The sequence below is a fragment of the Bombus bifarius genome, unplaced genomic scaffold (genome assembly GCF_011952205.1).
Source record: "Bombus bifarius isolate JDL3187 unplaced genomic scaffold, Bbif_JDL3187 scf7180000008019, whole genome shotgun sequence".
Classification (NCBI taxonomy): Eukaryota; Metazoa; Arthropoda; class Insecta; order Hymenoptera; family Apidae; genus Bombus; species Bombus bifarius.
Window position 1 is genome coordinate 294,857 of NW_022884392.1, and position 25,728 is coordinate 320,584.

The 25,728-nt window shown below is 32.4% G+C and overlaps 4 protein-coding genes and 1 pseudogene across 8 annotated transcripts; 1 reads left to right on the forward strand and 4 right to left on the reverse strand.

Annotated features, from left to right (window-relative positions):
- The first annotated feature begins 24 nt into the window (after positions 1-24).
- On the forward strand, positions 25-2,394 carry LOC117207084 (probable Bax inhibitor 1). Its single transcript, XM_033446946.1, has 4 exons — positions 25-254; positions 940-1,241; positions 1,373-1,698; positions 2,054-2,394. The coding sequence occupies exons 1-4, from the start codon at positions 208-210 to the stop codon at positions 2,087-2,089; spliced, it is 711 nt and encodes a 236-aa protein (XP_033302837.1). The 5' UTR covers positions 25-207; the 3' UTR covers positions 2,090-2,394.
- Positions 2,395-2,460: 66 nt separating this feature from the next.
- Positions 2,461-7,768, reverse strand: LOC117207083 (RNA-binding protein cabeza-like). Of its 3 annotated transcripts, none has more exons than XM_033446943.1 (8): positions 7,648-7,768; positions 6,504-6,863; positions 6,335-6,407; positions 5,254-5,282; positions 3,636-3,769; positions 3,201-3,547; positions 2,854-3,111; positions 2,461-2,770 (listed from the first exon to the last, which is right to left on the reverse strand). In XM_033446943.1, the coding sequence occupies exons 1-8, from the start codon at positions 7,658-7,660 to the stop codon at positions 2,731-2,733; spliced, it is 1,254 nt and encodes a 417-aa protein (XP_033302834.1). In that variant the 5' UTR covers positions 7,661-7,768; the 3' UTR covers positions 2,461-2,730. The 3 variants fall into 3 exon arrangements, with proteins under 3 accessions (XP_033302834.1, XP_033302833.1, XP_033302835.1); XM_033446942.1 differs by having other exon boundaries at positions 5,254-5,285; positions 7,648-7,767; XM_033446944.1 differs by lacking the exons at positions 5,254-5,282; positions 7,648-7,768 and having other exon boundaries at positions 6,504-6,857.
- Positions 7,769-8,727: 959 nt separating this feature from the next.
- Positions 8,728-10,156, reverse strand: LOC117207062 (mediator of RNA polymerase II transcription subunit 19). 3 transcript variants are annotated; one of them, XM_033446902.1, is made up of 5 exons: positions 9,981-10,156; positions 9,617-9,847; positions 9,363-9,519; positions 9,169-9,268; positions 8,728-9,076 (listed from the first exon to the last, which is right to left on the reverse strand). In XM_033446902.1, the coding sequence occupies exons 2-5, from the start codon at positions 9,801-9,803 to the stop codon at positions 8,792-8,794; spliced, it is 729 nt and encodes a 242-aa protein (XP_033302793.1). In that variant the 5' UTR covers positions 9,804-9,847; positions 9,981-10,156; the 3' UTR covers positions 8,728-8,791. The 3 variants fall into 3 exon arrangements, with proteins under 3 accessions (XP_033302793.1, XP_033302794.1, XP_033302792.1); XM_033446903.1 differs by having other exon boundaries at positions 9,967-10,149; XM_033446901.1 differs by having other exon boundaries at positions 9,617-10,149.
- Positions 10,157-11,158: 1,002 nt separating this feature from the next.
- LOC117207063 lies at positions 11,159-11,950 on the reverse strand (annotated as a pseudogene).
- Positions 11,951-13,673: 1,723 nt separating this feature from the next.
- LOC117207061 (prohormone-2-like) lies at positions 13,674-23,110 on the reverse strand. Its single transcript, XM_033446900.1, has 9 exons — positions 22,953-23,110; positions 21,160-21,277; positions 20,993-21,088; positions 20,775-20,907; positions 20,463-20,678; positions 17,732-17,833; positions 17,567-17,649; positions 17,239-17,486; positions 13,674-17,096 (listed from the first exon to the last, which is right to left on the reverse strand). Exons 2-9 carry the CDS (start codon positions 21,272-21,274, stop codon positions 17,010-17,012), a joined length of 1,080 nt encoding a protein of 359 aa, XP_033302791.1. The 5' UTR covers positions 21,275-21,277; positions 22,953-23,110; the 3' UTR covers positions 13,674-17,009.
- Positions 23,111-25,728: the final 2,618 nt, after the last annotated feature.

A 25,728-nucleotide genomic window follows, 5' to 3' on the forward strand; every position in this document is an offset into this window, starting at 1 on the left:
GACGTTTCATAAAATTTCGAGAGGCACGTCGACCAATCGGAAGTGTCGACAAAATTTACGCACAGAAGTATTACTGACGTGTCCACGAAGCGGAGTCTACTTCAAGGGTTTATGATTATTCTCGATTTGTACAAGTACATTAGTTGGAAAACAACAGCATTTAACGAATTGTGTCTTATTACGGTGTATTTGTAAAGCAACGAAATTATGGCAGCAGTATTGAACACATTTGTGAACTCTTTCACTAAGAAATTGTACGTATATCTTTTCTGTTGAATATTTTTTGTCGAACTATGAACATTTCTATCGAGAAGATATTTTTCTCAGATTTACTTTTCTATAATTTTTACTTTAATATTTTCCTTCCTATTGATTTTTCATTATTATTACATTTATATCGCGATTTCTAAAATACATTGATTTACGATGATGTAACTAGGAAGTCGTTAAAGAAACGTTTCGTTTTATAAAAATCGACTGTATCTTTTTTGCGACGCACCTTTGAATAAAATTATTTATCGTGATATGCGTTTTTCTCTTATCTACGTTACTGGTATGTTGTGTGACCTTCAAACATGTATGTATATTCGAGAACTTCATTAATGTGAATATTTTATGTAGTGAAACTTTTTTTTGCGAGCATAGTATGTATGACGTGTTACGAGTAAGTAAGTACATCGAGCGTGAATGTCTTTGTAAAGTTATAATTATACTTTTCTTTACGAATCGTCTTGAACTTTATTTTCTCTTACACCTTTTATTCGTTTCTTAAATCTCATTTAAACTATTAATTTTAGCTATTGCTATAATCTTAATACCACACCCTATCACCTAAGACCAAAGTCTAAGACTATACTTGATGTATTTATAAAATTTTTCATTTTCCTTACAAAGGATTCCCAAATATGTAGAAAATGTGATAAAGATTTATGATTGCAGGGAACCCCCAGTTAGGCAACACTTGAAAAATGTCTATGGATGTCTGTCCATGTCAATGCTATCAGCTGCTGGAGGAGTTTACATTCACATGTTCTCAGAGCTCTTACGAGCCAATTTGTTAACGACTCTTGGTACATTGGGTCTGCTTTTTACTTTAATTAATACACCAGACAATGGAAAAAATCAAAAGTTACGACTTAGCTATCTCCTGGGATTTGCATTCTTTTCTGGGCTTGGTCTGGGTCCTTTACTTCAATTGGTTATGAGTGTCAATCCAACTGTTATAGTAACTGCACTGATTGGTAAGTTATTGTTATTTAAATTTATCTTTGAAAATGTATCTATTATTATTATTACATATTGTGATATCATGTTATGGTTATTGAACCATACCATTAAACTATATCAATGTTTAACATGATTATTTTTTCAGGAACAATTGTTATATTTGTATCATTCAGTATTTCCTCCCTTTTGGCTGAAAGAGGACGTTGGTTATATCTTGGTGGTACCTTAATTAGCTTGCTGAATATTATGGTTTTGTTTTCATTTGTCAATCTATTTTTACGTTGGACCATTTTCTACCAAGCCTATTTATATATTGGACTGTTTTTAATGTGTGGTTTTGTTATTTATGATACACAATTGATTATTGAAAAATACCACATGGGTAGCAAAGATTTCATTCTACATTCTCTAGATCTATTTGTAGATTTCGTCAACATTTTCCGTCACCTCCTCATAATCCTTACACAGAAGGTAAAAGTTAGAAACAATATATACAAATATTATTCTATATGTCGTCCTAATTCTTAACTGTTCTAATTCCATTTTGCAAAAAAATATAATTAATATATCTTACTGGTACAAAGAATACAAATTTATGACAATTCTACTTAGAAAGCAACAAATATTCAATTCTTTTAAGTCCTAACTCATCACAATCATATTAATCTTCATAAACTTTGAACTCAATATACAAACTAATAGAGATAGAATAGTTAAGAACTACAATGACTATGTACAATGTAAATTTCCTAGTATGTAATAAGTGTGGGTTGCTGTGATGAAATGAATGTGAACTAATACTTATTATTCTTTTACTCCATTATAGGAGATATTAAAAGATCAACGTAAACGCAGAGATTAAATGAGAGCAAAGGAAGCTGTAAGATATCATACCATTCAAGTAAATCCATGAACTAGACGTCTTCATCCTATCTATCCATATGTAAAACGTATATTTACTATGATAATATGAATTAAAATAATACAGCTTATTCATTACATCGTAAAATTTTTAGGCATACGTTCGCCATAAAAACGCAATGTATTTGTTTCAAATTACTTAGTTATCATTTCTTTTTCCAATTATTTATTAGGTTTATATACATGTATACATAAATAGACATAAATTTATTGTACTATATTTTTATCTTTCAATAAACAAAATTTCCCAGCGTCCCTAGTCTTTTTTTATGTCTAAAAATGGTATTTGTAAATACAAAAAATAATATAAGATTTAGTGTTAGAGAATTGAAGTCTTATTTATTAAAATGTAACTTTACACATATGATGATCATTTACATACGTATATAAAACACAAAAATTACACGTCACACATCGATTGTTGTGAATATATAAAAAATGTTCGAGAAAACAAATCGATGATAATGAAGTGTAACACATGATTTCTGTGTTATGACAAATTTACATACATTAAGATTGTGTACAAATTGTGTACAGTACGTCAATAAGTGATTTATTTATCAATCACTTTATAAATTACATTTAGTAAGGGCGCTGACGATCCCTATCTCTGTCTCCTCGGCTGAAATGACACAAGAAAAATGAATGACAATTTGTTATTTTCAATGACACATCTAGTACAACTAAATAATTATAGGAACCAACCCTCCACCGCCTCTCATTGGACCACCTCGTCCGCCCCTTCCACCCCTGTCTCCACCACGGAAACCTCCTCGACCACCCCTATCTCCACCTCGACCACCTCTGTCACTTCTGAAGCCTCCTCGACCACCTCGATCTCCACCACGATTTCCTCTTCCACCCCCACTGCTACTACCAGCACCTTCTGGTTTTAGACTTTTGCAGAGGTTACACTGGTCCCTCCAAGCAAAGTTTGTATTACCACATTCTGGATTGGGACACCTATTTAAACAATATAAAACAAATTTATAAAATATTTAATTTATAGTAGACTATATATATATCATTATATAGATAAAGTGAAACCGTACCTCCAATCTCCTCCACGACCACCTCCATCACGTCTATCATCACCACCACCACCACGATGATGATCATCTCTGTCACCGCCACCTCCACGGCTCCCAAAACCACCACTTCCACGACCTCGACCACCTCCACCACGACTTCCACCACTACGATTACCTTGCCAACTACTCTTGTGCTGGGCAATTTGTACTTTTATAGTTCGACCTTTGAATTCTTTTCCATCAAACCAGTCTATCGCAGAACGCGCAGCATTCTGATCATCGTAAGTCACGGTAGCTTCGCCTTTCGATTTACCAGTGTTTTTATCTTTGTACATCCACACTTTGGGTTTTCCTGTCCGCTTGTCATTCTGTACACATTGAAAGATATTAAGGTTAAATGTTTATTTATATAATATACTTTGTGATTACTATCATTATTTGTATATAGTGACTTACCTTGATAATACCAATGGCTCCAAAGTGTTGACAAATTTCTTCTTCTGAAATTGAAGGATCCATACCAGATACAAAAATAGTATCTTCTTGTGTAACCATCCCATCGTTGCCACCACCGCGGTCACCGTAGCCCCCTGTAATTTGATAGGAGTTAACATTTCACCTAGCATAGTACTCCTTGAAGTAAGGAATAATACTTGCAAATCTACTGTCCCTAAACCTACTCAAGTCTAAGCTAACAAGTGGAAAACTTTTGTATCGGGTTAAAAACAACTAATAACACAGTACACCTTGGAGGAATGAAATTTTGCAAACCATTTGGAATTTTAATCTAGTATGCTTTTTTTTATATTATAAGAAAATCCCATATAAATACCTCTCCCTAATGTATCCACATTTCATATTTAAGATAATTTTAAAATGGTAAGTAAACTTAAGCACTATTATTTTAAGCAATTAAATACTTTGTTCCTCTTTCTTCTTGTAGTATTACCAATATATTTAGAAGTTATTACTTATTGTAACAATGAAAATGTAATAACTCTTACTTTCTTTAATGACCATTACCCACAAATAGTGTTTCCAAGTGAAAAGAAACTTCTTTTCTATTATTATATACCAAAAATTTTGTAATTTATGTATGTTTAAAAACATACAATTACTTTGACATTAGTTTTTGTTTCAGGATACATAAATTTTGTCTTGCCTACTAATAAGTGATATCCCATGACAACACTTAAGCTTTCTTAATTTGTTCATTTATTACACCTCTATTATTTGATATACATATTATTATGTCTTCAATACCTTGTATAAAATTATCAATTCAAAGGCTTTTTTTTCTGTTCGACCCGTGCAGTAACAAAAGTATTAGTACTCATTGGCCTAACATTCTTAGTAGCATATAACAATATGTAGAGAACACAAGGTTGCAGCTTAACATACAAAAGGGCTGCAACATTATTTTTATTCTTACCATTTCCCTATATTGTATTTTTGGGAAGCCTTGATTAATTAGGGATAGGTAGATATTTAATTCACCAGCTGCCTTTTATATTTGCTTAATATTATCCTGAGTTATATTTTAAAATATTAAGATATTGGAGTGTAAGCAGCACAAGTGCTGATTAAGGGTAAAGATTTTATACCTCTAAATGTTTCTTTTTATATAAAACAACTCGTACATAAACATGGTCGTTTTTATACATACACATATGAAACTTAATGTGCCAAGCGCATAGCGCATTTGTATTTCAAATTAGTATAATTAAGTGTGTGTAACCTTTTAAATAAAAAATAACGTTACCTGCTCTTGTTATAAATATTATAATATGTAGAAGCGCATAAAAAATTAACACATATTTACTGAAAAAGCAATTGGTGATCAACGCAGTCTTTATGATGCTGCAGTAAAAAATATCATCACGTATTTTTACACCTTTTTTAAAACTAGATTGCTGAATTCTGGCAGAGTGTTAATTACCAGAGAAAATGAATCCCTAACAATGTTGCATAGCAGCCCTTTCATATAATACGAGTAACCGAGTATTTAGATTTTAAATATTAGAGTGAAAGCTTGAATAGCACCAGACCAGTACAGACAGTCTGGTGCATTTACCTTTGTTATAACCACCACGGCCACCGCCACTGCTAAAACACAGAAGCAGATATACCAATGAGTTGACTCATGGACAGACTGATCGATCGATCGATGCATGGCGAATCAAATGCTGCTCGCCACCTCTCTTCTTGATGTACCTACTGTCTAAATGTCGGTGGTCACTATATTACTTAAAACTACAGATAAGTCCCGTATATCGTCATGTTAGTCCGTTACGTCCGGCATGCAAAAATCGTGTTCTTTTTCTGCATAGCTGTTATTAATAACTTTGCGAGATATAAATTGGTCAGGACAATCCTGCGTAAGAGATTATCCTATTTGCGTCAAATGTACATGAATCTTCTATCTGAGTATTGACAGAGATTACTACGTATTAATTAATATTTGAAGCATATATATAATAAAATCAGTAGAGTAAAGATGGGAATAAAAAATTATGAATTACATTGGGTAAACAACTGTGATGTTAGTACAACATTAATATCCTATTACGAAAAATAGACAAAATATATTAAAGAAACACCAATATATTCAATAAAACTCCAACTTATATAATAATACTATTTCTATTATATAAACTGCAATCTCTCTGTTATATGAAACTTTAGGCGTCTTTTGATTGTCTAGTCGATAACCCTAAGTAGTACTATTCAGACAACAGTGGCCCCAGTGGCAGTATAAACCGCTTTACAGGTATAATCAATACAAAACCATTATGTATACACATCATATTATCACTTAATGTAATATAAATCAGTATGTACCAGACATTATAACCATCTTACGTCATTTGTCATATACAACCTGTTTATACCTTTACCAGTTATACCTGTGTTAAACCTGTAGGCACACTTCAAACATATTAACGCCCAATGGGCATAAAGCCATTTGCAAAGAGACAACAAGTTTTCATTACTGTCATAAGAATTTCATTTCATACCTTGTTAACTTCAATGAATGTATTTACCTCTTCATTGATTAATATTGTTGATATATAATTCAACTTTTTTTTATTGGTCTTATATTTTTTTCGCTTCATTATATATGTATATATAAAAAATACAAGAAATAAACTTACTTGTAGCTACCGCCAGAGCGGTCACTGTATCCCCCGCGATCTCCATATCTACTGCCACCACCTCCTCCTTGACCTATGTACATAAACATATATATATACATATATAACAAATCATATCTTCAAAGTAAAAGTTACATTACATTTAAATTAGTCATAATATTTAAAATACCTCCACCATAGCCTCCACCAGAACTATTACGATTATAGCCTCCACTGCCTCCACCTCCATGACCATAACTGCCACTATAATTGCCACTGCTACCATTTCCAGAGCCACCTCCACTGCCATAACTATTTGGGTAACTGTTTTGATTTTGTGATTGATTGTAGTCTTGGCCACCGCTGGAATTGTAACTGTTGTAACCGCTGCCATAATTGCTTCCACTATTTGGTGGTGGTTGACTATATTGATTGTAGCCACCACCACCACCACCACTGCTAGAAGGTGGTGGATACGAAGTATCCTGACCACCAGAAGGTGGTGGCTGACTGTACTGATTGTATCCCTGTTGTTGGTAATTCGAATACTCTAGGGCACATATAAAAAAAATTAAGCGTCATTGTAGAATTTGATAGAAATCTTTAATTGTTGTATTAAACTTTAATTAATATGACGCGAAAAATTTAAATTAAAAATTATATTTCAAAGTTCAGATTTATTCTTATCATATATCATTTCATTAGTTAAATTTTTTTATATTTGACTTTTTCTATTAGTAAATGTGTGCTTTGAAACAAATGTAATTCTTACTTCCATAACTTAAAAATATAATTATAATTATAGCATGAACGAAAATTTATTCATGGTGCTAGCGGTGTAAATCATACTTCATTATGGGTTGAACAAAAATACGCGGGATAATGCAAATTGTGATGAAATATTACAAAAATTTAGCTATTATATATAAGATACATATATTATAAGAATGGCATTTAAATATCAAATTATACAAAATGGAGTAAAAAAGTAGGACGAGACGCTTGGGATGCCGATCGATAAGTTTACGCGAAAATGTACGGAGTCAGAAAATCAGGATCGTTAAAATTTGTATCCTAGCCCATCATTTTACATAATTGTATACAATTACTTATATTTAAATATAGTTTCGAATAATAGTTTAATAACGCATTATAAATTAGATAAAATAGTAGAAGGAGCTTTAAACGTGGCAATATAACAAATTATAGTAGCACGCACTACTCAAGAAATTTCTTATTGAAAATATCCTCCTAGTTTGATAAAAAACCAATTTTCTGCTATTGTAAAGAGAATTACAGGTTTTAATGTAAAAATTTGAGGTTTTTTCACTTACGAGTGTCCGTCATCGTGTTTTCCTCCAACGATCAAATTGCTACACGGTACAAAAAGCACGTAATGGCGGGAATGGAGCGATTTTCCAACAACGAATCTGAACGGTCTTCGCTCAATGGTACAATGGTAGAATTTAGCGTCCCATTACCGGATATTGGCTATATCAACCGGAAGTCTTCTGTAATAGATGGCGTTGCTACTGAGTTGAATTTTAAACTGTTAGTTGACTATAGTAGTATTATTTACAAATTCTTTGAAATTATGTACTGTTATATAGCAAATAATATTTAATTATCAATGTAATATTGCCAAAACTAATTTGTGAAAGATGTTTCACAAATAATTTTAATATTTTGTCAAAAAATTTCATAAGGGAAAGAAGATAAAGAATAGACATCTTTATATTTCATGATTTTTTTTATTAATTTCGTATCATAATGCTACATATATCTTAAATTCTCAATACAATGCATGATTTTAGTTTTGTTTTTGAACAAACTTGATAACATTTTAAGAATCATCATAAAAAACATATTTAATACAGTAACATTACTGCTGCCTTCTTTAATATATATATAATATTTACATCAACAGTAATACACCAATATTTTCATACTACTAATTCGTCCATGTTTATACCTTATGATTTATCAATATTTATAAGGAATTGCCATTTTTTTATCAAAACGGCTATTGCTGAAATTAACTTTTGCTTGTGAATTGATAGACTCAATGAATCAAACAGTATATGTTGCAACATGTATGTCTCGTACCTATAATATGTAAATATAAATACGTTCCTACATCATTGATTCTATGGTACATACTAATAGTATACAATCTTCTAAGGAAACAATTTTACATCTTTAAACACGGTAAAAAAAAGATTAAAGTTTTATTATCAAAAATCAGATATCATATTTTGAAAAGCACGAATAATGGAAATAGATTTTATAGTATGTATAACTTCATAGTAATCGAAAAATTGCTTGATCAAAAATAATATGTCCATAACTTATATTCTATATGATAATTACCTATACATGTATGTTATTCTTAATGAGAAAGATAAATTTAATTGTTTCTACAAAAATTGTGATGTTAAATCAAATGTTAGATATAAACAGAAAAGGTGAAATTGAAGATCACGAATTGGAATGCTGAGATGGCGTTAAACCACCACTATATTCAGGGCTGTGTTTTTGTTTTTTTCTCTTTTTCTCTTTCTTACGCTTTTTTCTAGCTTCTTTCTCTTCATCGTGTCGTTTTTGTTTTTTATGCTTTTTCTCATGGGTATCTGAACCGCCAATATCTGTTGCTGTTGCCTCTTGACCACTAGGTACTTCTCCTGGTTTATGTTTATGTTTTTTATGTTTATTTTTGTGTTTTCTTTGTGGAGCTTGATTAACATAACGATATTGCTCCGGTAGCTACAAAAATATATAAGCTTTTTATGCTTGTTATTTGAATATTTTAATTACTTAATTAACTTTTTTGTTATAATATAATTGCATTTACTTACAGGACCAGGATGTAAACGAAAACCAGCTAACTGAACACTGGTTAGTGGTATTAAATCTTTCCCTCCTATTGGAGGCTTTTCAATTACAGATCTTAATGAACTGAAATATGAAGTTACAATAATGATTATAGAGTATCTGAAATATATTGTCTAATATGATACATACAAAATTATATTAAGGTATATAGGTGTACCTATTATCCAAATGACCAGGTCTGTCTATAATTCCAGGTAAATTTGGAAGAAACGATGAAAGTTGTTCTTTTAATTTTTTCCCACTAAATTTGCTATAAGAATGTTCTAGTCCATAATAGGTCATTAAATTTGTTGCCCCAGTGAGTTCACTTTCTCCTAGAAAATTTTAATAAAGAATTATATATTTGTTTATGATTATAATTGTTATGATTTATAATTGTTTAAAACATATCGAAACAAAATGTTGATGTACCTGGGGGTTCCTTCATCAAGTAAAATGGCCCACTGTGTACAATGGAAGGATTTTTACCCAGGGAAATGGTTGTCTTAAGAGTCCCTGTTGAATCTTGACGTGAAACAACAGGGGATCGTGCACCCCTGGGTGATGACTTTGGTGAGTATTGTTCCACTTTGCTACGAAACTGATCGCCCATCATCATCCTTTAATTTTACTTCATGACAGCTTCACTATAATTAATAGGCCCTAGTAGAGAGCATTAATGATAGTTAAAATTTTCTTTGGTGAACCGATATATATTTACACTGTGTACTAAAAGATTCAAACAACTGATTACTATCATAAAATGTACAATGAACACATACTACAAATCACATACTAAGTTTACAATATGTTTAATGTTCTTCTAATTTTCTTTAACTCAATTGTACAAAATACGTGTAGTAACATTACACGTTTGAATTATCACCGCAATCTACTCTTCCATAAACTAAATAAGACGCTAAGTGATAGTTTTATTAGCATCTTGTCTCATTACTTATTTGGTTTCTTACCATTGACTAAGGACAGAATAGACGTGATATCATATGAGACTACGAGACTTCATGTTTCATGTTCTGAAATACCGATCATGCAAAAAATTGAATGTTTTAGTATTCTATCGTATATGTTATTTATAATTTCATATTAAAATTTCGTTTCAATGTTCGATTATAAATGTAATTTCATTCTACATTGAATCGATAACGCCGAAAATTACATTAGGACGATAAGACAGTCCTAAACCCCTGAAGTATACAACACAAAAATGAATTGGGTGTTAAGTCTATTTTATTTCTAGTCTATGTTCTAACACAGTATGTATAGAACAGAATTATTATCATTTGTAACGAAGATCCATATTTTTAGTTTTCAAAGAAAAAGTTAATCAAGGTTTTATGTTATTACAATACTTAATTATGCATATACTGATGTAAACATTACAGATAAACTTATGTGTGCTAATTTGTCTAAATTCATCATTTCTCCAGGTATCCTCGCTAACCTTAATAAACTATTTCTTTCATCTTCATTTATTATCGAAGCACTGTTCTGTTCAAACATTTTTTATTTTTTATTTTCTCATATTCATACATGATATAATACACCCAAAAATCTATACTCTGTACACAGTTGTTCCTAAATCAAACATATACAGAGTATTTATGTATATAGATAAGAAACTATATGCAAAGGAAACTTATCATAAATTACATGATTAAAAAGTTCGACAAAATTAAAGTACTATATAATTAAAGTTTAGTAAAAAAAAATTATAAATTTATATGCTTTATTTGTACTTATTTTTGTCCTTTTCGTATATCTTTTTATTCATGCCACTTTGATTTTTAAAGAAATATTTGAAGAGTATATGCATGTAAAACATTTTCTTTCGATATATTTTTTCAGTATATTTCTGATTGGTATCTTTTCTTTTTCTATAATTGTGAAAAATTAAAGATGTATGTTATATAATGTACGTTATGTAGTACAGAATTTATTTCATATTTTACTCACATAAATTTATTTAAATTACTGTTGTATATAAGTGAACAATAGTAAGGTTATGTTTACATAATCATCTATAGATAAATCTAATCGTTCATAAAATTCTTTATAAAATTGATGGTTAGTATCCTGTGTATTTTTAATTCTTCTGAAAGTAAGTTTTGTATTAATTGTGCAATATTAATATTACAATACATTAAAGTTACATCCATTGGTATATGACCGGCTCTGTTTTTCCGATTTGATTTGCTCACTTCTCAATAAGATAACTGTATAATTTCAAAATTTAAAACTTAATTTAAAAATGTTATATAAATATTTTATTTTCACAGTTACTAACATAATCAATTTCATATTTTCTGTCATAGGTGATATATATAACGGCTTGTGTAAACCCATAAAATCTGTTGTATCTGCAATTTTTCGAAATAGAAAACCAAGTATTTCTATATCCTATACCTTTCATGTACAGAAAGTAGCTTTAAGAAATAAACCTAATGAAATTTGATTTGATTTAGTATGAATGAAACAATAGTTCTGCGAAGAAATTTGATTCCATCAATTTTATGAATACTTTTAAATCGATTGTACTCATTTATCCCTAATTTACTCATTGTACTCACGCAATATTAATAATTTAATCATAGGAAGGGAAGATCTTCATATGACACTAGTATACAAAGGGCTTTCATAAAAGACATCATAAATATTTACAAGTGCACCATTTCTTAATAATAGGGAAGCACTTTTAATATCCTTTCAAAGAGCAGCATAATGCAAAGGATATCTACCTAAATTATATTACAGCATTATTTTGAAATAACTTTCCAATTGCATTTTTATATCTAAGAAAAGTAGCTTTGTGAAGGAATGTTAATCCTGTATAGAAATATATACATATATATGTATATGTAATTTTTTTTAACCAATTTTAGATTATTAATTTAAATTAGTAGTGTATTTATTAATGCATAATCATAATGTAAATTAAAAAAAGTAAAATAAGAAAAATCTGAATAGTTTTTTTGTAAAGTAATTGTCTAGCAAATTGATATCTATAATGAATATTTTTTATAATACGAAATATCAATTCTGTTTAACGATTAACTAACCATCTATTGTTTCTGCTTCAATGTTAATGGGTGATTGCAAAGCAATTGAATAAGTTCTGTGTCATTATGACTGCAATATCCAAACGAGTTAATCATGTCTTCTACAATTGACATCTGCATGCTAAATAAAACCATTTATAAAATTAATATTAGATGCATCTAACCGTACTCTCTATTAATTAAAATTGGTGGTTAAGAATTTTTATATTTGAGAGAGCGCTTCTCTTGCCATGTGCACCTGACGAATGGTATAAACTAGTAATTATTTCTAACATTGTCGTTTATCGACTTTGGCCAACTTGCAGAATTGACTATTACGATACGACGTCGCTTACTCATTTATTATAATATTTATTCGACGATGCTCAAAAGAATTTAAAGGTTAATATTAGCACAAATAAAACAAAAGATGTAGACCCGATCGTAGATCTGTTCATGACACGATGTACACGAGTGACACGACACCGTTGTAACGTCACAGGTAAGTATGTAGATAGCAGATATGTATGTTTCTAAGTACATAATCTCGTCATGGGCATATATTCCTATGTCTATGGTAATTGTGTAATAGACTGTTGCGATGCCATGCTATGTCGCAGTGATATCGCAGCTGTATCGCTGCGCGACTCGTCAGGCATCTGTTTCTACATGTTTCTAATTATACAATGTACACGAGGAGCATCACGATAACAATATTTAGCAAGGACATGTAACGTAAAAATAGAGCGTTAAAGTATATACATGGTAATAACTGTTCTTAGTATGATGTCATTAGAGATATAAGAATTCAAATCTTAAGCACAATTTATGTTTGGGACATTTTTAACAGTTCATCATTCTTCATTACCTTACCAGAAATCAAATATTTTGGTCAGTTATTCTTTGAGGATCAAATTTTTTTGAGCTGTGAAACACCCAGTAGAAATTTCTTTTATCTGTACAATTTTTAGAATAGTAGCTTAGTAATTTTCAATAATTATAAAGGGAAATATATGAAGAGTATCACACGATGATGTGGATATTTCCTGGATAGTTTTACAATTTATTGTGAATGTATGAGTTAAAAAAACGAGAAGTGAATGTGTAAAATGAGAATTGGACAAGTGAGAATTTGAAGTAAAATATGAATATTAAAAATATAATTTTATGAAGATTTAGCTCTTCAAAGAAAGATTCGGCCCTTCAACCTCAAGATTCAAAAGATTCACCTTAAAAGTAATATATCTTTTTATGCTTCTGAGAAGAAAGCATAATATACCAAGATTTAAGACTAATTTTGCTAAAAACTAATATATTTATCATTTAGTTAATTAATAACTTGTTAAAGTTCAATGTTGTATGTGAAACATTGAGCATGAATGGGTTAAATAAAGAAAGGCAGATAAAACAATATTCCAGGATGAATGCGCTTATAAGTAGAATATAGTTATTTATTTATTTTTTTTGTTATTTTTTATGATTTAATTTAATTACAATAATGCGTTATTGTTCAATCAAAAGCACCATGGGTTTGAAAAATACTTATGACGCCGAATGATATAACTTTTTGATTTAAAAATGCACACGTAGGTACATATAATTGAATGTCGATATGAAGTTTTATAATATAATATGTATATAATATCCATTTTAAAGTAACATAGCTGACACACAGTTTCGTTTTATTCAGTTACAATAATTTGCATAGTCGATTAGCAATCGGTGGCATATCGTTAACGTTGAAAAATTCTTTCGTAAAATTTCGCGACTGTTTCCGAAATACACGCTGCTATAATTTACTCGAATGTTATCATTATCATCTTTCTATCACGATGTCCAATTGTATAATAAATTTGTCACAAGCAAAAATATTTTTTTTATAATATTTTTTTCTTTAAACGTTAATATTACAGTTCAAGATGCTAGAATATGTTTCTATAAGATTAACAAGAAGTTCAGTAGATCTCGACAATTTTCTTAATTTGCCATTAAAATATCGCTTCTTTATTTCTTCTTCTTATGCGTTAGATCGGAATATGCATTAAAAATAGTTTAAATACAAGAAAAATTTTAGGAATGATCATCATTTTGATGCCGCACAGTAACAATTGAACAGGTTTTTTGGCCGATATTAAATCGTTTTGTCTTTTTATTCCGTCGACTTTAAAAGCCACTTCAGGAATGGTTCCGTGTTCAGTGTAATAATACTATCGATACTATTCTAGCGTCGACGTTTAACAGTTCGTTATTCTTATTGTAAAAAGATATGGTGTCTGAAGATTAATTTGTAGTAAGAATATAGTATCATTACACGATTCAGTATAGGCATCACAAAAATAAAACGAAATTTCCTTTTTTTTTTTTTCTTAATTTGTCAAGATAGCAGTCACATTACAAAGTAAATAATTCTAATTTTATTTCCTCTTTTTTTTATTACGAAAAATCTCGCGACTGTAATGTTTTACAGTTTAATAGAGTTTCAAGATAATAAATTTGTTTCAACAAGAGAAGAAAAGTTGTAGCTGTAAAATACGCACAGAATATAGTATCTGGAGATATTTTTCAAACAATTATCCGTTAAAATGTTTAATTTCTCAAGTAAATACCTTGTTCGATTGCGAAACATTACGGCGTATCAATGAAACCCAAACCCAAACCCGATTGATTGACATTCCTTTAATCATACACAATATATAATCGATGCTTTTCATTATCTATAACATTAATTACATGTTAATAAGTAGTAAATACTGAATCATTCCCTCTTGGTATTACTTAGTCTACGTAATTCTAATTACATGCTAAACGATCGTCAAAAATATATAGCACAAAAGATTTTCTTCGTGCCGATCGTCACGCGTCCAATTTATCGGTCAGTCATCCGTTAGATTTTCCTTTTTCCTACCGTTACAATATCATATGTTATATTATTATATACGCGTTTCAAGCATATACTGATCAAACAACAAGGAACGAAAAGGAAAAATTACTCAGTCTCCTCGGAACGTTTGCTCTATGGAAGGCCGTGTTTGGTTCGATCGACAAAAACGTTAGATGTCACTCGGTGTAGTTTGTATAGATATATTTATATACTTTTTTCTTTCTCTTTTCTTTTTTTTTTACCTTTCTGTATTTTTCTTTTTTTATTTTTTCTGACAATGGTAAGACGATGGATTATCGGTATAACGGTGCTTTACACTTTACATTCGCAGCAGAGGACGAGAATCAAAAATTTCACGCACTCGATAAATCTCACAATTTTATCTTCTTTTAATTTTTGTTGAATTTGCAAATACTTTTATGATAAGACATTGTTAACGTGATTGCTTTCTATTAATGCCAACTCGTAATAGAAATTATTAGTATCATTCAACAATAATGTTTGTCAAACAACTGGAAACGATAATCATCGAGGATTACAATCGAGTCGTGAAATTTTTATTTTCGAAAGTTATTTAGTCAGCCATAGAAGTGAATATCATTGAAATATGCATTGACACTCATCAATACTTCACTGACGATAAATGTTGCGATTATGTATTTTGTACACGGTTAGAAAAATTAATTGACGATCATGTTTAAAGTAAGGGGGGATTGAGAATTATCGGTCATGTCGGCACGTTGAATATAAGATATGAATCCAGTAGAAGATATGTTGTTATAACTCTAAATACCGACGATTTCATTGGATTCAAATTGATATTTGCAGTACATACACCGTGCTTCAATATTTCATGTATTTGTGTACCTTTAACATTTATCTCTTGCCTCTTGCAAAGTAAATTAAGGGGTTGAAATATATAATAGTGGTATAAACAAGCTTGATCGAACTTCAGTTACTTTGTTCATTTTTTCTCAACATATTATAGGTATATGTATATATATTTATAACAAGATATACATATCCGTAGATGTGAAACGTAATGAGAAAGTTATAAAATATTTTCAGCATCATCTTTCGCTCTAAATTTTGCTAAGAAATCATCTACCTTTCTCTAAGTCACCGAATTAGAAGTATCGTTTCATCTTTTCATTTCATATTAATCATTTTCTCATACCTATTATGTTTATCTATCAGATCTTGTGCTACGACTATCTTCGAGCTAATTCATGAAAAAAACTATTCGTCGTCTTTCTCTCTTTTTAATCAGTCAGAAAAGTCATGAACCAAGTTTGAGGGTAATTTGATTCGAGTAACTACAATTATTTTCAACGATTTCAGTCATCGCGCGGGCTGTGCCTTTTTCTTGCGCCTTAAAGTTTCATCGTTTTCTGCGGAAAAATATAAGAGTACACTGAAACCAAAGACGCTTCTATATCCATCGGCTTCTCTTAATACTTTTGAAGGATTTCGAAAGATGTTGAAAAAATATTACTCAAATTTTTCTTCGTTACTCATTTCGATGATTGGTGACCACACGATTAAGAAGTTAATCAAAAGAACTATTGTCTCTTCAGCAGACTCTTGTAAACTATGAATAGTCTTTCTGAGCACCGTATTTGTTAAAATAAGTGTAGTCTTTCTCAAGCACGTACCGCTGTGTTCATAATAAAGACAGAATAGTCAAATGAAGAAGACGTCAGAGAGGGAACATTCGCCAAGAAAGCCCAAAATTTTTGTCTGGTTCCTCTTTGCGTATACATGAGTCCGAAAACATCAGTTCGTTACCCTCTTTCCGCGTTTTATCGATAGGATCTTTCACTTTCTTCAAATACATTCTCGATAGTTTCGTGTTAATTTTGTTGCTGTTCGTCGAGTTGATATCGATTTAGTAGATGAGATGGTGTTGGTATGGGTATCCCCGTGATTGGGGATTTATTTGAAACTGAGCTGCGCTGGAGTAAGGATCGTACGTCTGTAAATCGAATGAAATACCAATACGATTCTAAATCGAAGAATTTTAGAAATTTTATTATAAGTTAAATATACTTTATATTTCTCAGGATCATTTATTTGTAGATTAATGAATTGTTTCTAGAGTTCATCGGATGTATTACCTGCGAGCGTTTCCTGGAGACCATAAACCTTTTCTCGGGGGTATTATAGTAAGTCTGTTGAGGATAAACCAAACCAAACTGAGGACTGCCGTATTGAGAAGTCGCATCATATTGTTGCCCGTACTGATTCTCGTATTGTTCGTAATAGCTGGATGGATGAGTACGAACGATTCCAATATCTGCCGGTGATAAAGACTCTACGCTGTAATGTCGAGGGGGATACGCCGAAGAATCCATCCAAGGAATGACTTTGCAAAGTTATAATTCAGAATGTTAAACATATAAAAACAATATCAATACATTCAATTTTAAAATATTTTTGACTTACTGTTTCGAGGATCTTCTTCTTCAAGAAGGTTGTCTTCATCGTCTACATTTTCATATTCATCGTTCATATACTTATGCCAGTTTCTGTGAAGATATTTTAATTGAATTAAAACCCAGGATACTTATATTGTTTACAGTTAATGGCACATATGTATATTATTATTACCGCTTGTGGCGTTCATTTTCCCAGAGGGAGAGGAGTGTTAAAACATCTTGCGGGTCAATATCCAATTCTCTCTTAAATCGTGGTTCCTGATAAATCGGGACGCTGAAAATCCAACATTCATGTTTGAAACATATTTAAATAAAAAAAAATTAATTTGTAAAATCATATATATATATATATATATATATATATATATATATATATATGATATCATATATATATATATCTTCGGATAGAGTTCTCCTTGATATTCGGATAATCTGGCAGTCATTCGAGGCTCGTATTTCTGAACAATATCGATTTTCTATGGAGGTTGAGTTTAAAGCGCATTTATTGCATGTAATGCAATCATGCGTGCACAGTATCATTGAGGATCAGTACGCGAGGTACGTTGAATGGAAAAAACTGGCAAACAAAAGGACGATACTGAGCCGCCAATACGACGCGACGAGGAGATTGCATTGCACGCGTTTGCGCTGATAGGATTTGTCCTAGGTCAGGTCCGCCGAGCATGCTTGGTACATCCTCTGTTGTGGATGATCGATATGACGAAACCGGCTAATATCATCAGCTGATTGGTTGGCCATATGCCAAAACGATTTGACTCGTCAGGTGGTTTCATTCAGCTTTTCCACTTACTTCTTTGGTATTATACATTCATGTAAGATAAACAAAGAACAGGGAAACTGTTCGAAATGTATCGTGAATACCTTTTTTAACATGGCGGGAGATTGAACAGAAAAAGATATAGATCAAACAAACCATAACGTTAAAAATAATTGATTTCGACTAATTAATTCGAAATTTTAATTGATCTATGGAAAAGGACGAAAGAAATAAAATGATTCGTGGACATCTGGTCGAAAGTTAATGATTCTAGGTTCCATATTTTGGATATCCAAAACCTGAACTTTTATTTTTCGAGTTTCCGATAACAATAGTATTTATTGTTAAGTTGAATCTAGTTTGTATTTAGTTGGTTGAATATAAATTCCGGGTAAACTCCGTGAATTACTGCACCTCATGGAGTCGGCGCTAACTAGGAGCCTATTCTCGTCAGCTGATTGGCTAGCGATATGTCAAGTAATAGTCAAGTCTGACCTAGTTTTACTGGCTGGTTCCATTCAACTTTTCGTGGACCCAACCCTTGGAAAGCTACCCTATTGCGTCACAAGTATCGAACGTCTCGATGACTGCGCCAAACTGTGCATATAATACGTGTACGTACATCGCTGTGAGAGAATTCGCACGTTCTCGTGAACGTGAGCAGTTTATTGGAAAATTTTTCAGCTGACGCGATCACTTTGTGGGACATGTAAAACTTTTTTCGAGGATAACTTTTTCTTCGTACTATATGTACATACTACGTTATTAGTTCTTGCAACCGTTAAGTTCGTTACTTCGATTATCGTTTGCAAATTTTAATTAATTCAATTATATCATAGAGATATATAAAATTCGCTAACGATATAATCTTTATACTTTACTAACTGTCTGTCACATTGATTTCGCAATACCTGCAAATTATTCCTCCTTTTTCCTTTGATGCCTTGACAACCAAGGGAATTGATATAGAATTATTAAGCCCGATAACAAAATCTTATTACCAAGAACCAATTGGTCGTAAAAGCCATCTTTTATGCTAAAAAGTAGAGAAACAACTTATAGTCAAATATTAGAATTACGCTCAATCTACAGAATTGCCTACTTTTAAATCATTTTTTCTATGTAATGGAAATTAGCTCGACCATAAATGTATTAGCGTACATGTGCACAAAGTGACCTGTGACATTTATTTACAGGTCAGGCGATTCACACTTGTAACTACGTTTCAGAGTAAAAATAAAAGTTTGACGTAAGGAGCTTCAAAGTAATTGATCATTCTATGACGTATCGTACAGCGTCGTCGTCTACGTCACTTACTTAACGATGACGATTCTATGTAAACGCTATAAATACCATCGATAGCCTTCGTTATGAAACTATCGACTTCCGATTTGAATCGGAACATCTAGAGGTTCCTTATACTATCGAATGTATATATATATATATAGTCTGTTGTTAAAGAGAAGAAACGTACAAAAAAGAAAGAAAAATATCGTGTTTATATTTTACAATTATTCTATACTATTTTATGTGTATATATAGTTTTTTGTTATAGGCTAAAAATTATTGTAGATCAAGGCAGGAGAAAACCAATCCTATATGCTCTGCAGATCAACTTCGATAACGACAGCTTCTCGAAGTCGTATTGAACCGGCTTGGTCGTCAAGTCCACCGCCGTTTCTGCCGAGGGCAACGCCCTCACCAGCCCTCTCATCCCCATTCAGAAGAAACGTCGAAGAAAAAGAGGGATGTTCCGAGCAAGAGGGCGGGAAGGGTGAGTTCTCGCAGGGGTGGGAATTACAGACTGGTTACCGAGTCGATTCACTCTGCCCAAGGCAGCTTGTTCTACAGGTGAATTCGCCCTAACACATCCTAATCTCATCTGCGTGGAACGCAATCGTCAAACAATAGAAGCAATATGATATAAATGTCTCGTAAACGATATTCACAACTTGACGAAATTCTAAACTGATTGAAGGAAGTAGATAGTATGACAATTGATCGAACAATCGATCAATCAGATTTAAATTGTTTAGTAAATTCCTTTTATAATTTTCTACTTTTTCCTTTATTTTCTTTTTTCCGTTTAATAATAATAGTAAAAAAATTAATACGATTGACTCACCTTCTCTTTACTTGCACCTGCATAGATTGCTGAGTAGAAGATGTTGGAGACTGGAAGGAAGTGGTCGTGGACGGTTTCATGGTGGTAGATCCGGTGACTGTTGATTTCTCGGATCTCTTCCGACGATCATCGTTCAAGTAATAACGAGAGTACGACGGAACATCCCATTGAGGCATGTCATATCCAAATTCGTTCATCAGGATTTTTCCATATCCGCTGAAACAGAAACAGAAATAAGTTATACATTAGTTAATACTCACTTTGATGTGAAATTTAAAAAATGAACTATTTTAATTTATTGAGAATACCAACTCGTAGTTTCTATCAAATGGAGAAAAGGAATCACGGTCGTAGAGAGCGTTGTTAGGTGCATTAGAATGAGATGGTTTTTCTTTCTCGGTAAGGGCTGCTTTCAATCCACCTAGTCCTGATGCAGCTAGAGTTCCTTGGATTAAAAGATTAATTATAAATTAAAATAGTTACAAGGTGTTAAAGATAATTGAAAATGGTTACTCATTACTTATACTTACTCTTTTCCACGGTAGACGAATAAGATGAGCTTGGTTTATTCTCCGGCTGACGATTCTGTTGGTTGCCGTACATCAACATTTCCTGTGCCCGTTTAGCTGAAACCAAAACGTTTAGTGAACAAATCATTAATCGTGTTGTAAACTACAGAAAACATAGTATGCTTTACGTTTTGGTCTCATTGTTTGTTCAGTCTTCTTTGCATCCTCTGCCAGATTCGTTGGCAAAGGTTGTGCTACCACGAAGAGGGAATATAGAGTTAGTAACCACACCCAGTCACACATGATCTGAAAAAATTGATTGGTCCATTATTGACTTAAACTTTGGTTAACTAATCTGTGAGATTTATTAAAAAGATGAAATCAAAGATTTCTTTATTGATTATGAGCAAAAGTTTATTGACCCTTTAATCAAATGTGAAATTGATTAAGGGTGCAGTTAGAAGAAGTATGGTTGCTATAAAGTCTTCTCTTCTTGTACAGATCGAAGTTTACACCCCTTACAAGCTGAAGTAAATGAAGATAGCAGGTCACTATGAAAGAAGCTTAAATGTCACATAATGCGAAATGTCAGGAATCTATTTCCATTGCACGTAAAAAATTAACGGGCATACATGTCGGAAGTTCGATAGGAAATTGTAAATGTTTGTATGATTTCGTGAAGATAAAGATGATAAGTCTTTCTCTTGAAGAATAGTCGATGATTCACTATTTTTTCCGTTAAAGTAACAATTTAAATTACATTCTACTGCAAATAATAGTATCTAATTTTTCACAATTTTGAGAAAATAATAAATTTCTTAATAGCGAAAAATAAATTAAATTTGACAGCAGTCTGAAGAACAAACGTGAATCGGTTGCGTGAAGTAGAATTAATTGTAATTTATCGTTTATTAGTATGTTTCGTGGGAAGTGAACTGGAATCTCACTCCAAAACAGATTCTGGAATCTCTATAGTCTTAACAAATAACACTGATAATTCAATTACACGTACTTTCCAACATACACGTAATTAGCTTACGTCGATACACGAGAGTTTTCGCTAATTAGATATGCAATTAACTAAATCTCAGCAAAGGCAGTGGTAGCTTCGAAGCTCATGACTCATAATCAACTATTCGTTATAGACATTCCATTAGTTTGAAATGTCAAAGTTCAAAAGGATGTTTTAATCATATATATGTACATATGTAATGTAAACATTACACGAAAAATTCACTCGTTTGTATTATTTGTACGTTTCATCTTTGTTATCTTCGTTTTAAAAAATATCATATATTCTGTGATAATTATTCTCTAAGCTTAATAAATGCAAAAAAGAGTTTGTGATATGATGCTAGTGATAGTATTGAGCAATTAAATCTGGCCAGGAAATAAAGTTAAACCGGATATAGTAGACCCAGAAATCGCACACTTGTTGCGTCTAGAAATACTATAGTCATTTATCGCGTTTGTATACGCGTCTATGCAACTCGCAATTAAAAATACATTTCATTGACTGTGCTTTCATTGACAAATCCAGACGCATGTATGGTATTAATATTACTTGCCTCGATAAAATATGTTTTAACAATTTTCACGAATTTTTAACAAACAATCTAACACTAAAAATTATAGACCCGTTTCAAACATGTTATAATTTAAAGATGTCTTCAAATTAAAGCTATTAAATGTACGCGTGTATGAAACAAAATTCTAATGAAACTTTGAATCAGATTAATTTTTTATCTTTAGAACTAAAGTTCGAGGAAATATAATTATATCGCTGATAAGAAATCGTCGTGATCGAACAATCTCTATTCTTACCCTCCTATTTATACCCGTACAATTTTAGCGGGTCTTTATCTTACGAAAGTTGGCCAATTAAATCGATCGAAGGATCACTGTCGTAATTCAAATTTCAAGCAAAAATATTAGTATTCGAATGGGCCAGATGTAACAATTGAAAGATAGGTTCCTTCACCTTACTTAACGTCGACTATTCTCTTCGTTCTAGGTTTCTGGTCAGTCTTCTCAGATTTCTTCTTACGGGAGCGTTTCTCCAAAAGATGCAGAGAACTAGTGAGTTCGGCTGATCAACGTAGAATGAACGTCGAGGCTGAGCAGGACGACTAGAAAACTGGCAGAGGGTACGGTCGATCAACCACCCCCACCTTGGTGGGCGAGCACCCCTACCCTGAAAGCAACCCCTACCGCGTCTCTACGAAGTGATATGACGTGCACACGCGCACGGTTATATGGACATTCTACGCGGAACATGTACACACTCCCATTGTGCCACAAAATACGTCTGCCCACGCGATGACCTGACCAGATCCTCAGGCTATCCTTGAAATCGTCTCTTATGTCACATCTTGGCCGTGTATTATCTTCAGAATTCGCCATTTAAAGAGGAGAAGTCTTCTAGTAATTTTTCGGTGGCATCTTGTTTCGATTAAGCCTAATTCTACTTAATAAAACCGGCATCGTATAATGTGTTCTAGATTTTAAGGAAGTTTTATTTAGGGAACTTTTATGATAGGATGATTTAGTAAATTTTTTACGTTGTTTATAGCAGTACATAAACAGGTGAAGATAGTTTTACACAACAGGGATATTTAGCTTTCATTGAGGAAAGCAGGATGAGGCATAATTCTTCTTAAATAGAACGTGTTCTCTCAAAGTCAATGTTGTGACCGAAATTCATTCGATCTTTGAAGGAAGAATATTTTCCGAGCAATATCGTGGATCGTTTTTTCTTGGTCCTCGTCGCAAATCCGTACTTTCTTTTGTCTCTCGATCGCAAGCGGTGGAGTGGTGGGCTGTACAGGAGGAATTGTAGCACCGTTTTCCGTATTCAGTCCCCGGCCACTTTTCTTCAGCCCCCGCAACAGGCCAAACGCCTACGCCATCGTATAACGCCCACGAGCACCCAACGCCCACACATATTTTCCATGGCGTATGATAGAAAGAGGGAGGGTTGGGAAGGAGAAGAGAGATCAACCGAAATGCGAAATTTTCTTCTCTTCTCCTCAGCGTCATGCTGACGTTCACATGTTCTTGCGACGAAGTATTTATCATCGATGAAGATTTTTGAAATATTTACGATGTCATATCCTTAGTCAAGGCGCTCTTGAATTCTGTCATGTTTTCTTCATCTTGTCAAGATGTAATTTTCTCATGAATAATCAAGAATTTGACGTGTTTGACGAGGAGGAAGAAATTATTCTTTACTCTAGAAGAAAATGGAAATCCATTCAAGTTGGGTGCATAATATTTTAATCTGTCCTCTTTTAATTTGTTCGTTGCCATCGTTTCAGAAAACAGATAGCAACAACAAGTGGACAAAGAAGAGAGCAGCAGCACGGAATTATGTACTTAGCCATAACTCTCCAAAAAGAGTCGGCAAATTCTCGGAAACAACCGCTTTAGCAAAGTATTCAACTTGAAATACGACGCATCCTAGCGCACTACGTACCCCAGTAATTGACCTATTTCCAAAGAATCGGCTGCACGCTTGCGCGAATTGAAGTAGTTGCACAAAAACAAGTATAACTCACCTGGTTGGATTTCTAGCCAACTAACAACGTTTGCGGTGATACAATTACGGGGGCGTGTATGATAGATGCTCGAAGACAGCCATCTCTAATAGATATCAATAGATTTATTACTTAACGATGACAAAGAAAAAAAAAAGATATCTTTAATCTCAATTTTTCTACTTTTTTGATTCAGAAGGATGTTAATCATATTGTTCATTCAATATTCAAAAAGTAGTACAAAATATTCCTTTATTGTATTTCATTATAAAGGGACACAAAATACGAAAGGTCAGGAAGAATAGAAGCACGCGATCGTCGTTAATTTTTACCGAAGTATCGAGAAAAATTAATGCCACACCCCCAACCATTGCCGAGGGAGATATTTTTTCTTTGAACTTCAGAACGAATTTGCAGGTCGCAATTTATGCATTTGGCAGGCGAAGAGAAAGGTTTATTTTCGTAAATTTGCCAGAAGTTTGAGTATTCCGTGGAGGATAGATACATCCGACTAAGATAGGACCCGATGCCATCATTGTAATTACGGGGCGAGTTCTGTGAAATAATACCATTCGACGTGCTCGATCCGAAGGTTTGTTCCCATTGACGTCAGCCGTTGATTCTGAAAACGACGAATCCCCGCGCTTCGAAAACTTAGTGGGGGGGCATACGCGTCGCGAGGAAATGATTCGTGGGAGGGGAACATGGATGTATTCAGGGACGTTGTACGAATACCAGGATCAAAATAATTTATTCGTTGATAATAATTGTAGGTAATAAATTACTACTATATCTGCTTTTATTAGCAATAATAAGTTGAGCTTTAAGTCATTGTCATTATACTTTAATTCTCATACGAATAATTATTGAAATCCTTAACTTATTAAGCTTTGAGCTATCGTTATATGTATTCGTGGAGACTTACAACTTGCAGGAGATTATTCTGTTTCATCTTAAGACAGGAATTAAAATTGCAAAATATTAAAACAGAAATTTACTATTTTTAATATCAGGAAATGAACTTGGATGTTTTTCGTATTATTTGCTATAAAAATAATTGTTAGAGGTTGAAGAAATTTAAAGAGTTTTAATAAAATAATAAATTTCAACTACATGATAGATGAATGTGTGATACTGGATACAGTAGTATAAATCCATGATGGGACAGGTATTTCAGGTTGTTGATACTACCCTGTGAAGTGGAAACTGTAACCAGCAGCT